Source organism: Nyctereutes procyonoides, unplaced genomic scaffold (genome assembly GCF_905146905.1).
Source record: "Nyctereutes procyonoides isolate TBG_1078 unplaced genomic scaffold, NYPRO_anot_genome, whole genome shotgun sequence".
NCBI classification, from domain to species: domain Eukaryota; kingdom Metazoa; phylum Chordata; class Mammalia; order Carnivora; family Canidae; genus Nyctereutes; species Nyctereutes procyonoides.
The window spans coordinates 14,251,674-14,264,630 of record NW_026575020.1 but is presented as its reverse complement, the minus strand read 5'-3'; the positions used below and the strand labels follow the sequence as shown (position 1 = coordinate 14,264,630).

Below are 12,957 nucleotides of genomic sequence, written 5' to 3'. Positions count from 1 at the left end.
ACCAATATACAATGCACATCTGAACACATGTTTCAGAAGCCAGGAATGTTTTGACTAAAGGAAGAAAATACCAAAGTTACAACTACAATTGAAACACAAATTTGCCCTCCCCCTTCTCTTGGGGCTGGAAGCAATGCTGGTCGACCAAACTATTTTGGCTCCAAAGGGCCTGCTGATGGCTCCAGAAACACCTGCTGAGCTCTCATATTTCTGGAATCGACAAGAAATGGGTTTCTCACCCATCTTCTCAATTTGAAGGAGTCTGAGACGTCAAGCAAGCCAGTGTGCACATGGTCTACATGGTATGGCACCCTCTGGTGGCCACTTCTCTGGGAGGCCTACCTGGCTCCCCCAGCTTGCAATGATCCAACCCTCTTCCCTGCTGAGTGAGGAAAGAGGACCTTTAAAGAGCCAAATGAGGGATAGAAGGAGATGCTCATGAAGGTAAAATCCAACTAGTCGATCAGAAGGGGAGAATGTTAATTACCCAGTGGGGCCCAAAGGGAGAACCAATTTGGGTGGGAACCTTCCTACCTAGGATATACGCCCTCAAAAAGCCAAACCAAACAGCAAACACATTCCCTAAGCCGCAGGTCAGCAAATTATAGCACAGAGGCCAAATATGGTGCCCCTGCCGGCTTTTGTATCTACAGCCTGAGAGTCAAGAATGGTTTTTGTACTTTAAAACGGTAAAAACATAAATACATAAATCAATATTTTGCAACATGAGAATTACATGAGATTTCAGCATCGGCGTCCGTAAACAGAGCCTTACGGAACCGCAGCCTTACTAGTGCGGGGACTGTCCTCGCATGCCTTTGCGCTTCAACCTCGGAGCTGAGAGGCCGCGACAGGTGGCTGCATGGCCTGCAAAGCTGAAAATATTTATGACTCGGCTCTTCACCAAAAGTCTGTCAACTCTGGTCGTTGACAGGACCGAAACCTCAGAGCCTCATCCCCGTGCCCACCCTGCCCGGCTTCTTGCATGATGACGTGGGCCACGGAAGTCTGCAAGACAAAGCTGTGCACGTGTGGTGGTGGTGGGGTAGGGTGGGGGGGGGGATCGCATGCATCAGAGCGTGACCCCTAAACTTACCATTTTATTATTGATTTCATGGAAATGAATCTCACAGACTTTCTCCACAACATCTTCATTCTCAAACGTGACAAAGCCAAACCCTACAGAAAAAAGGAGAAAAAACAGAAACAAAAAACAGAGGGGGTGGTGAGTTCAGTTCTGGCCGGCCACATGTTTTTCTTTGATGTCCTGCGGCAGTGACAGGCTCCTGATCTGAGGGTCGGGGCCGGATCCCTGGGAAGGGCCTCGAGGTGGAGGAAATGATTTCTAATTTGTCCGGAGCACCCTCCCGACAGTGAGGAAAAGTTAATGATTTCACCCACATGCGGCGGGCGCTGCACGGTTTACATTTGCCCGGAAGCAAACAAGAAATGCACTCGTCTGTTTTCACAAGGGTCGGAGCCCCACGGCTCCCGCGGAGGTGGGGGGGGGGGCTTCCCGGGCCTCGGCAGCGGGGATCCCCGCGGCCCTCTCTGCCCTGGAATGGCCAGCCCTCGGGGCGGCCTCCAGACGGAGGTGGTTATTTGTCCTTTTCTTCCTGAATTACTTCCTCTAATACCTCATCAGGACATCCTGAGGCCTGGAAGAAACTATTAAAAGTTTCAGGCCTCTGTTCTACGCAGGCATCCTTTTTCTACCGCTGCTTCCAAAGCGCGGCGGATCTAGAGCAGTTTAAGACTGTTTGATGCCCGCTGTCAGCCCGTCAGCTCTCCGCCGTATCTACTCGGCTGGAGACCGGCTTTGCTCGACGAGCCGTACTGGAGAATTTTGGCAGGCGACCGCTGCTCGCCATCCTCAGTTGCTCTGCTACCCTCCTGCCCCCTCGCTTTCTTCTCCCCCCGCCCCGGACGGGGTTCCAGTCGGCTGCTCACCTGCGACCCCACTCGGTGGGCGCTGCTTGAACACATGGCCCCACTCACAGGACGGCACCCCGCGAGGGAACACACGTGCCGTGGGTGCAGACACCCTGACGGGGAGGCAGCAGGCCTGACTCTCAGCACATGTGAACTTATGTGTCATCCTAGGAAGCCCCTTCCCCGCTCCGCACCCTGGGCTTTGCACCTGGAGAGGGAGATGGGGAGGCTGACCACCTCCTCAGGTGGCAGCCCCAATCAGGATTTTTCTTTTTTAAATTTTACTTAAATTCAATTTGCCAACATATAGTGTAACACCCAGTGCTCATCTCATCCTGTACGCTTTTTTTTTTCTTAAGATTTCATTTATTTATTCATGATAGACATAGAGAGAGAGAGGCAGAGAGACACAGGCAGAGGGAGGAGCAGGCTCCATGCAGGGAGCCCGATGTGGGACTCAATCCCGGGTCTCCAGGATCATGCCCTGGGCGGAAGGCAGGCGCTTAAACCACTGAGCCACCCAGGCTGCCCCATCCTGTATGCTTCTTAATGGCTGTCACCCCCAATCGGGATTTGCAAGGCTCTCTGCTCTATCCCCATCGCCACCGCCGCCTAATTCATATGTTGAAATCCTAACCCAATGTGATGGTGTTAGGAGGTGGTGGGGCATTTGGGAGGCCAGTAGGTCATGAGGGTGGCAGCCTCATGCATAGGATTAGTGCCCTCAGAAAATACACCGAAAGTGTATTTTCTCTCTGCTTTCTGCTGCGTGAGCACACAATGAAAAGATGGCCATCCTATACTGGAAAGAGGGCCTTCACCATGCTGGCACCCTGACACAGGACTTCCAGCCTCAGGAATGGTGAGAAATACACTCCTGTTGTTTATGAGGCTCCCCGTCTTTTGTACTTTGTAAGAGCAGCTCAAATTGACCAAGACACTACAGTCCCCAAAGACATGAACCTGGCCCACCCAACACAAACCTGGACCCACCAACTAGGAACGTGAAAATCAGAATGGCTACTTGGTATTAGGATTGTGTTTCCTGTCAATGAGTAAAAAACACAGGTGCTTCCTCTTCAAGCTTACGTATCTACTTTGGGTCCTGGTGCCCCAGGGTGGAGAGAGAATCTCTCCGGTCCCTTCTGTGTCTCTCCTCTCTGGCTCTCCTGCCACCATCTCTGAGGAGCAGCATGGGGGCAGGCAGCTGATACCCCAAGCTCCTACATCATTGCCCCTGCAGGGTTTAGAAAATTCCTAGGAAAGGAATGGAAATGGCCACTTGCTACTCTCAAACAATTTCCGGCAAAACAGAGAGCAGGGACCACCACACAGATGGCAGCCACCATGGTCTTCATTAGGATATGTACTTTATTACCACACTCCAAAGAGGAGGCCCAACAAAAAAATCTTTCACTAGGTATACAACCCCTGGCCCCAAACCAGGTCCCTGTAGAGAGAGCAACAATGCCATCCTCTGGGTTCCCTTTATTTGGGTGTCTCCCCTTTGGCCCTTGGGTCCTCCTACTATGTGCGGAGCTGTATGAGAGCCACACCCAGAGGCGGTCTCTACATAGTTTCTCTTTGGGCCTGGGCGTGTTGGCTTCCTGTGCCCCCTTTAAAGGAGTGTGAAAACCATCCCCCATTCAGGGGCCCCAATCAGCACACAGGGACTTACATCACTTTGGTTAAGCCCCTCATTCTGTCTACTGTCCTAGAGCTCAGAAACTAGGGGCCCCTCAAGAAGGGATTAAGATGGAAGTGCCCTTTAAAAGGTCCTCAGGGGGAGAGAAGGACGGCACAGCAGAGGCCATGGAAATCTGCTAGCATAGGCTTCAAGGATGATGGCAGGGCTGGAGCCTCATTCCCTCTGGGCCCCCAGGATGCGTGGAGCCCCTAACACAGAGAGTGCTGAGTGGCTGATGGCTGAACGAATGACTGACTGAATGCACCATTTCTGCCCCTGAGTATTTTGCTAATCCATCTGCACCACTGCCTCCCCTTGAGACTCAGTCCTTCCTTCTGCATTACAGGCCCCCACCTGTGCTAGGGATCATGGAGGATGCAGCAATTAGCAAGACGGCATCCTTTTTCTTCATCAATTGGTACCCTGAGTGGCATACGTCAGAGGTTCCCACTCAAGGAGAGCGTCTCCACCATATAGACCTTGCCCCTCCCTCACGACCCTCACTTCCAGCCTGCAGGTCACCCTGAGATTCATTTTGTCTCTGAAGGTCACCTCTCTAGCCTGTATCTAAACCCAGTTAACACATGAATCCTGAAACAAGCCTGGACACGTTGGGACTCAGGGGAAACCTTGCTGCTAATTAGGATGAGTGTAATGAGTTGAACAGTGGCCCCCAAAAGCCAAGTCCCCATCCTAACCCCTGGAACCCATGAATGTGATCTTTTTTTTTTTTCCATGAATGTGATCTTGTTTGGAAAAAAGGGCTTTTGCAAATGTAATTAAGGATCTCAAGAATGGGGACGGCCTGAATCCAATGACAGGTGTTCTTAGGAGGGAAAGAAGGGGGTACATTTGAGACCTAGAGGACAAAGAGGGGAGAGAAACGCACCAGAGAATGAAGTGCCATGGCCACTAGCTGAGGAACACCTGAGCCACCAGAAGCTGTAAGTGGAAAAGACACATCCCCAAGAACCTTCAGATGGAGCATGGCCCTGCCAACGCCTTGTTTTTGGATGTCTACCTCCTGAACCGTGAGAACACAAGTTTCTGTGTTTAAGCCATCCAGTTTTTGGTAATTTGTAACTGCAGCCCCAGGAAACTAGTAGAGCAAGGTTGCAGTTTCAGCTGCTCCCCCAGGGGCACACATGAGCTCCCCCAGCCAGTCCAAGCATGTGCTTTGGAGAGAAGGCAGGAGAGTGTGGACAAATGAACCCAACCCATCCATGCCATCGGGAAATAACAGGAAGTCAGTGCCAGTCAAGGGCACTGCTCCACAAGCCAGAGGACAGCCTGGTTTAGAGCCAGCTTGCTGCTGAGCACAGGTACTTGATCCTGGAACAGTGCCCAGGGTAAGTCAAGTCACCATGGGGGTGACGAGTTGACATGACTGCCACGGAAGCTGCTTTCCTACTGCAGCCCACGCCTTCCTGGTCCACTGTGTGAATCACTGTCTGCACTCCAGGCCCAGGATGGCTCAGGACTCCCTGTTGCCCCAGTTTCTCACTCGGTGCCACCGCTCAAAGCTGGGAAGACTCCTGGGGGCAGAGCTACAGGAGACAGAAATTCAAATGCAGACTGTGTACCAGGAAGGGTGGGGGCACAACTCACTGCATCATTTCGAATTCTGACTCTGATATTTCCCTGCTGGTCTCTTCCCTAACCCCACAGGACTCAAATTTGAGTATCACAAAAATGATTTTCCTGATCAAAGGAGAGAGCCTGGATTTCAAGCCTGTGTACCTTGGATGCATAACAATTCAGCGATGTCAAGACTCATTTGCAGTATTTTAAAGATCTATATCGTTTCAACAGCCCTGTCTGTTTGGCCCGAACAGAGAAAACAAACTTGATTGTGCCTAAAATATTTATGTATTCTATTTGAGAAAGCAAAGAAACCATGAAACACTTAATTATCAATAAATGTTATTCCTTAACATATAATCATTTTTCCCTCACAGGTGCATTATCATTTACAATGAATTAGTAACTCAGTGGAGAACAACCCCCAAATAAATTAAACAGAGAAGTGAAAGACAATGGGGTCCGAAATTTGGGAAGGAGAGGGTGGAAGGTGGGAATAATCCTTTTTCAGCATCAAAGTCTTTTTGTTTTTTGAAATTAATTTTTTTAAATGGGGTAAAATGTACATAACATAAAATTAACCACCGTAACCATTTTTTTTTTAGCATATACTTCAGTGGCAGTAAGTACATTCATGATGTTGTGCCATGATCACACTGTCCATCTCCAGAACTTTTTCTACCATCCTGAGCTGAGACTCTGTACCTAGCAAGCCATAGCTCTCCATTCCTCCCTCCCTCAGCCCCTGGTAACCTCGTCCTACTTTCTGTTTCTAGGAATTTGTCTCCTCTAGACACCTCATGTAAGTTGAATCATACAGTATGTGTCCTTTTGTGTCTGGTCGGTTTCACTCAGCATAATAGTTTCAAGGCATGGTCGTCTTGCGAATGGTCCATTAGACGTATAGATTCTGTCTAAAACTCAGGAAGTCTGATTTGTCCTGAGAAGGGGCAGGAAGGACTTATTATTTCCCCTCCCATTTTTCTGAAGGAGAGTCCTGCAGGGAATCAGAAATGGAGCCTCATGAAAGCCCACCAAACGGAGGTGTAGCAGCCAGGTGAAAGAAACACATGATTATCCTCGACCCACAAAAAAGGAAGGGCCAAATAACTGAGCTGTGTGCTCCTGGAGAATCCCATGACCTCTCTGGGCCTCTAAAAGTAGGCAGAACTTGTTAAGGGATGCATGGGAATGGGGAGGCGTCCATGCTCTGGTCCCCACCAAGCAGGGACTGTGATCCACGGTGAGTCTATGAGGGCTCATACTCCATCAGGACCCTCTGGGGGGGGGTGCCCCTGTGATCACCCCCTGCTCAGGCTCTCATCTCCCTTGATCCTAAGGGGGCCTCACCCTGAACCAAAGAACTCTATAAGTAAAGTCACTCAAGCTGCCATTCATAACAAAGAGGAACCCCCTAGGGACTGACAACTGGAGGGAGAGGCAGTGTCACAGGGCCAAAGTTTGGAGGACAACAGGCTAAATCACCAGAAACTCTCCCTCCTGTCATCAGCAAAACGATACCTGCCCAGCCTCTCACAAAGCCCTCACCTTAACTGTACCCCTCATTTCTTTTTCTTTTATATTTATTTATTTGCCTCCAGGAGCCAGCAAAGTTGGCAAAAAGAAAAAGTGGGAAGATGAAACCCCAAACAGAAAGGGTTTGAGAACAGATATAAACAGGAGAGGAGTTGACAGGGAGCATTTAAAAATGAAAATTCTATAGCATTCTCCTGAATGAAGCTATTATTGGAAACTAACAAGTAAGCTCTATTTAAGAGATAAGCATTTAACAGTCAAACCTTTTTTCCCTCTTTTATTCAAATGAACAAAACTGAATATTCATCTGAATAATACAAAGCTATAAAACACACACATGCACACACACAGAAGAGGAGAACAGAAATCTGAAAATAAGATATCTCAAAATTAAAATGACCTGCTGCAGACACAGGCACTGAGGAACATCTGACAGTTGACTTACAAAGAATTCTTTTTTTAGGTCAGGGAGGGAAAGATGGGAATGGCCGCCTCCTTGCCTCAAAAATAATTTTCTTCTCTTATCATCTAGGTCAATGAACACTAATAGGCAATCGCGTGGTGCCTAATGCATCTTCAGTGAAAATCAATGCAAATCATGAGTTAACACACTTGGTAAATGGGGAAAAAAACGATGGAGAAACTGCCCCCACCCAGACTGTCAAATTTATTCAGAGCATCCCACGAGGAGTTTAAGGTATGTGTACTCAAGTATATTTATAACTCAGGCAACCTCCCTCTCTTGCTAATAACTCTGTGCTGGAGGAACTAGTAGTATCTGTGGGCTGCTTTCAGTATCAATACAAATCTCTTGGGTTTGGGCATGGAGAGCACTTTCTCGTTTCAAAATGCTTCTCCAATATCATCCTACCTGGTCCCTGAGTTAACCCTGTGAGAGGTGGGGCAGGTTCTGCCATCATCATTTTGCTCAACTGCTCAGCCTAGTTTTCAATGACCCATCCAGGATGACACATGGCTACTAAGCCAGAGCAGGACATTTGGGACTTCCTTGGATCAGTAAGTGTTCAAGCTGGATTTGGTGGCCCTAGGGCTTAAGAGGGTAAGAGCCTGAGCCTGAGCCATGAGGCATGGTGTTTCACATGCTCCAAGAGTCAACCACCACTTAGCTGTGTGTCGCTAAGCGATATGTCATCTCAGGCTGCTGCTTCCCATCCCCAACTCAGAACATTTCTGGGTTACCTGTATGGGCTACAGCAGGTTTGGCAAATCAGTGTCATCTGCCTTGAAGGGTTTTCCTGTGACCCTGGATGGAGAAGGTGTGAGCACCCTCTGCCCATGGGTCCATTGGGCAAGAGGAGCAGAGACAAGCAGTATGCACAGATGCACGGCAGGGTGGGGTGGAGTGGGTTCACAGGTCCTGGGTTTGCTAGCTCGCTCGATCTATCTATCTATCTATCTATCTATCTATCTATCTATCTATCATCTATCTATCTCAGAAGATGGATCTGTTCCGAGAAAAAAAAAAAAACAAGCTGTCTTTTCAAAAGAAGTGACATGTTTCTGGGGATACCTGGGTGGCTCAGTGGTTTAGCGATGCCATCAGCTCAGGGTGTGATCCTGGAGTCCTGGGATCGAGTCCTGGTTGGGCTCCCTGTACGGAGCCTGCTTTTCCCTCTCCCTCTTCCTCTGCCTCTCTCTCTGTGTCTCTCATGAATAAATAAATACAATCTTAAAAAAAAAAGTGACATGTTTCTGACTAGCAGTTTGGGATATTCACTACATGTTACTCAGACATTCCTGAAATCCACTCTAATGATAATTTTAAAAAGAGAAAGATTGCCTACACTTATTGAGCAGCCACTCAGTCCTCACAGCTCCTCCCATGGAGCAGAAATGATCCCACTTTACAGATGAAGTTGGGGGGGGGGGAGCCTGTGTTTTTCCTTTGCCGAAAGGTGGGTCACACTACCTCTGGCATCTCTTGCATTCTAAACTTGTCCCTCAACCTGGCTCTTATAAGCCTGCCCTGTCACATTTCCCCTGCAAGAACCTCTACCCAATGGGTAACAGCACCTCATTCTAACAACCCAGCAGGAGGGCCAGGAGAGAGAGGTGGGTAGAGCTGTGCTCATCCGTTCCAGTTGCCCGCCTGCTTCCTCTGCTGCCCGAGATGTCTGCGTCCTTCAACATAGAGGCAGCGAAGGGGAACACTGAGGTTTTTCAGAAGTGCACAACCAAGATGACTTTTATGAAACAAAAGAAAACAAACAACGACTAGGTTCCCTCCTAAGGCAGGCTAACCTAGGATGGGCATGGGGTGAGCGACTTCTCTGATTGTTTCCAGACCCCACCCATAGACCTGCCTGACACAGGGTTGGCTTATCAGGCATGATGTTGGAGACTTCCTGCAGCCAAATGCCTCCCTGATGAGTCAGCTGCCCTGGAGGGATAAACCGGGTAGTGCTCACTTCCCTGGACCAGTTAAGAACAAAGCACAGCGGCAGGCTCGGTGACCCGTGATGGACGTGATGGTGATGGACGCAGCCCCACAGCCTCGGGGCTGGTCAGAACAAAGACTTGCAGGCCAGGAGGCCAGCAGAGGCAGATGCTTGCTACCACCGTCCCCTGCGGCCTGGCAAACACAGGCAAACATGCCCAAGATGAATTTGAGAAGCCTGCAGACAAGTCTCTCTGCTCCCCTGCTCCCCCGTACCCTTCTTCCTCCGAAGCACAAGCCACAGGCTGCCTCTTTGGGGGTCCCTCTCTGACCCGGCCTTTCCTCCCTGCCACGTCCCCTTCAGGGTGGCCCTGCAGCCCTCCCATCGTGGCATCACTCATGCACCTGCTTCCTCGTTTACACCAGTAGCTTGGCAGCTGGTTGCTGTAAACTATAATAAAATGCCTTTCCAAAAAATGAAGGAATGTGACCAGACACGCCAGACATCATGATATTAAAGCCGTGTCAATTAATTTCTCCCCCTGCTTGATAAACGAGCCCCATTCCATCTCTTAATAATGAGGAGAGAAACAAGAAAAGTTGACACTTAGTTTAATTTATTTTCTCAACTTGCCTGGTCATATTTCTTTCTGCCTTGCAGAGCCTGGCTGGGGCTGTGGGGAATTACAAGTGGCTGGCTCACGGGCAAGGCAGAGATCGGTGCGAATCGACACGGGCCTCCCATATTCCCACACACCACTTAATCAGGAGGGGAAAGGGACTTGGAGAGCCAGCTCGCACCTGCGCCTCTCCAGCCACCTTTAGGGGCTGGGGGGATGTGGGGATGGGGAGGGAGACGATCTCAGGTGTGTGGGAAGTCAGATAACAGGAATGGCACTATCAGGTTTCCAATCTAGCGCACAGAAACTGCACGAGACTGAATTCCCTAAATTAATATTAAGCTACGTTGGTGGCATTTGCCAGAGGGGAGCCAATTTCTCAACTGGAAAGGTACTTTTCTTTCCTTTTCAGCCCAAGGATGCTGGAGCCAACACCTGACCTTGAAATGTGAGCGTCAACCTTCTAGAAGTTGGACACCAACTGTGAACCAGCAAGTGCTTCATTAAGGCTTTAGTTATAAGTAATTTTTTTCATATAGCCACAGTAACCCCAGGACCGTTTCTGGAGGCCCCCAGACCATAAACCAAGTCGGGAGTGAAAGTGGAAGTGTGCTCCTAAACCAGTGTTTATTGATGTGGTCCTGTGGCAGTCTCTGATGGGGGAGGGAAATGTTAAAAATGCAGCCCCTAGGGCTTTCCTACCTTCTAAGGTGAGCTCTGTAGATGTGGCCCAGGAATCTGCATTTTAACCAGCTCTCTGGGGATTCTGATGTGCACCCAAGTCTGCCTCTGCTCCATATTTCCTAATTCAGGATGAGCTGAGTAGAGTCACTTGGTTAGATATAACCTAGAATTTTCCAAAAGGAAAGAGAATCTCTAGGCTTCCCTCTAATATGAAGGGAGAAACTAAAGCTGTTTTAAGAAGCCTCTAATACCCCTTTCATGGAAAGCTGGATCTCTTAGCCCCACAGGCAGATCTCATCCATGGTAAGGAGCCATCAGGGGTAAAGCTTCTCTGTTCCAGGCACAAGAAAGGATGGAGACTAGTTCATACTAGAGTGTAAACAACTGATCTTGCTTCCAAACCCAGAGGTATTAGTTGCTTTTGTATAAGGATTTGGTAAACCACTAAGTTCAACATTAGAATTCCAAGCAGGTATTCAGGGGCAGAGAAGGGTGTGTATGTGTATATATTTTACTGATGGGGGGCACCTCCTTCAGTCTGTGAAATTATATGTATGTAGAGAGAATTTTACAATGAGGGGGTCATAGGGTGAAAAATCACCCTGGAAAGAAGAGAGGGAGGTGAAGAAAACAAAGGGAAGGAGAGAAAGAGATTCAGAGAGAGAGAGGTGGGGTGGAAGGAGAGAGATCCCTCCAACATCTCTAAACAATTTTTTTCTTTTCTTTTCTTTTTTTTTTTTTTTGAGAGACAGCAAGCAAGGAAGTGGGGGTTGGGGGCTGGGGCTGGGGGTAGGCAGAGGGGGAGAGAATATCTTAAGCAGGCTCTTCGCTCAACGAGGGGGAGCCCAACGCAAGGCTTTATCTCACAACCCTGAGACCATGACCTGGGCTGAAATCAAGAGTCAGATGCTTAACCGACTGACTCACCCAGGCTCCCCCCGCCAAAAACCATTTTTCTAAGAGAGAAATCTGCCATGAATACTGATTGTGTGGTTTAAAAGTGCCTGCGGCTGCAGGGAAGGGGTGTCTCATCCCAGACTCTTGTTAACTGAGGGGGAAAATGCACCTGTGATCCAGGCCAGACAACCCCAACCTCATTTCATTCTGAGTGCGCTCCATCGCAGTGATTCTGTGAATGACACTTGTCAGGACAGCAGATTAGTTCACAAACCTATTTTTTTGTGCGTGGTGTTCCATCTTGGTTGGGAAAATAGTCAGTTCTTGGCGAGAGAGACACATATTACTGCTGTTAAGTGCCAATATAAACTCTGGGACGCAGTGGTAAATTCACCAAATTAAATCGCTAGACAACTGGCTCGGATCAGGACCCCGGCAGAAGGTGCCAGGGCTGCAGTACGTGCCCAGCAGGGTGGAGGCGGCTGAGGTCCTGTGCACAGCTGGAGCAGGGGCATGAGGATGCCCTGCCTCTGTGTCTGTTCTAGACACCACAGAGCCTCAGCCAGTTTCAACAGGCTCCACCAGTAAGAATGCGTCCTTCAAGGCTTCTAAATCCCTGGGCTTCCAGAGCTCAGGGGAGATGGGGCACCATCTGGAAGCTTTTCCCCACAGAGGTATCTGAGTTGGTACCCCTGGGGTTCTCCCCCAGAGAGTGAGTTTCAAGTCTGTCTCCCTTTCTGACATCCTCTGGCCCCACCCATGCAGTGAGCATCCTGGAAGGTGAGTTTCAACTATTTTAATATCCAACCCCCATAAGCGGAAGGAGGGAGAGAGAGAATGAGTGAGTGAGTGTATGTGTGTAAATGGGCTTGGTCTTTGGATCTAGGCAGATTTGGGCTCACATTCTGGTTCCAGCCATAACTGGCTGTGTGACTCTGAGCAGGTTCGTTAACCACCCTGACCCTCAGTATCTTCTGTGAGAAGGAAAGAAGAAATCTATCTCACAGCTAGGAGGACTGCGTGAAAACCCTTGTGAGAGGTTAGCTGTCCTCGCCCACCAATCAAACAAGACTTTTTATGGCTTCTCCCCTATTCCAACCTCTATCTTCACACATACTTCCCAGCCTTCTGCCTTGAGACCCACTTGTTAAAATTCATTTGACATGTGTGTCAGAGAGATGTCCATGGTGCTTCACATGCTCCACCATCACAGTGGAACAAGATTCAGGACAGGGAGAGGTAAAACAAATCATATGGTGAATTCCCAGTCTCATTACTTGAAAAGACCCTACTGTGCTTCCTTTGGGTAAAAACTAAAATCACTCACTACCTTCAGTGTGGTCACGCTGGCCCTTGTCCTGACCACTGACACACCACCAGCAGCTCCTGCCTTTGCTCCAAGAGTGAGCCTACAGTCTGGCTGCTGCTAACAGTCACGGGCCTCTGTTTGGAGGGGGCTTCCCCTGGTATGCTCAGGAGAGGGAACAAGATGGATGAGGCCAAGGGAGACACAAGGAGAAGGTGGGGTGGACAGATAACAAAACCTGCTCCAAGAGAAAGGATGGGAAGCAGCCCTGCACCCCACTTGCCCCAGGATGGAGAGAGGACCCCTTAGAAAAGCT

At 49.1% G+C, this 12,957-nt stretch overlaps 1 protein-coding gene across 10 annotated transcripts in view; it reads right to left on the bottom strand.

The window, feature by feature from the left end:
* MSI2 (musashi RNA binding protein 2) overlaps window positions 1-12,957 on the bottom strand; it is a 390,492-nt gene that overhangs the window by 76,309 nt on the left and 301,226 nt on the right. For all 10 annotated transcript variants that reach the window (XM_055318531.1, XM_055318537.1, XM_055318554.1 and 7 more), the window contains exon 8: window positions 1,097-1,179. In XM_055318531.1, coding sequence (XP_055174506.1) covers window positions 1,097-1,179 — 83 coding nt within the window. The remainder of the gene's footprint in view (window positions 1-1,096; window positions 1,180-12,957) is intronic.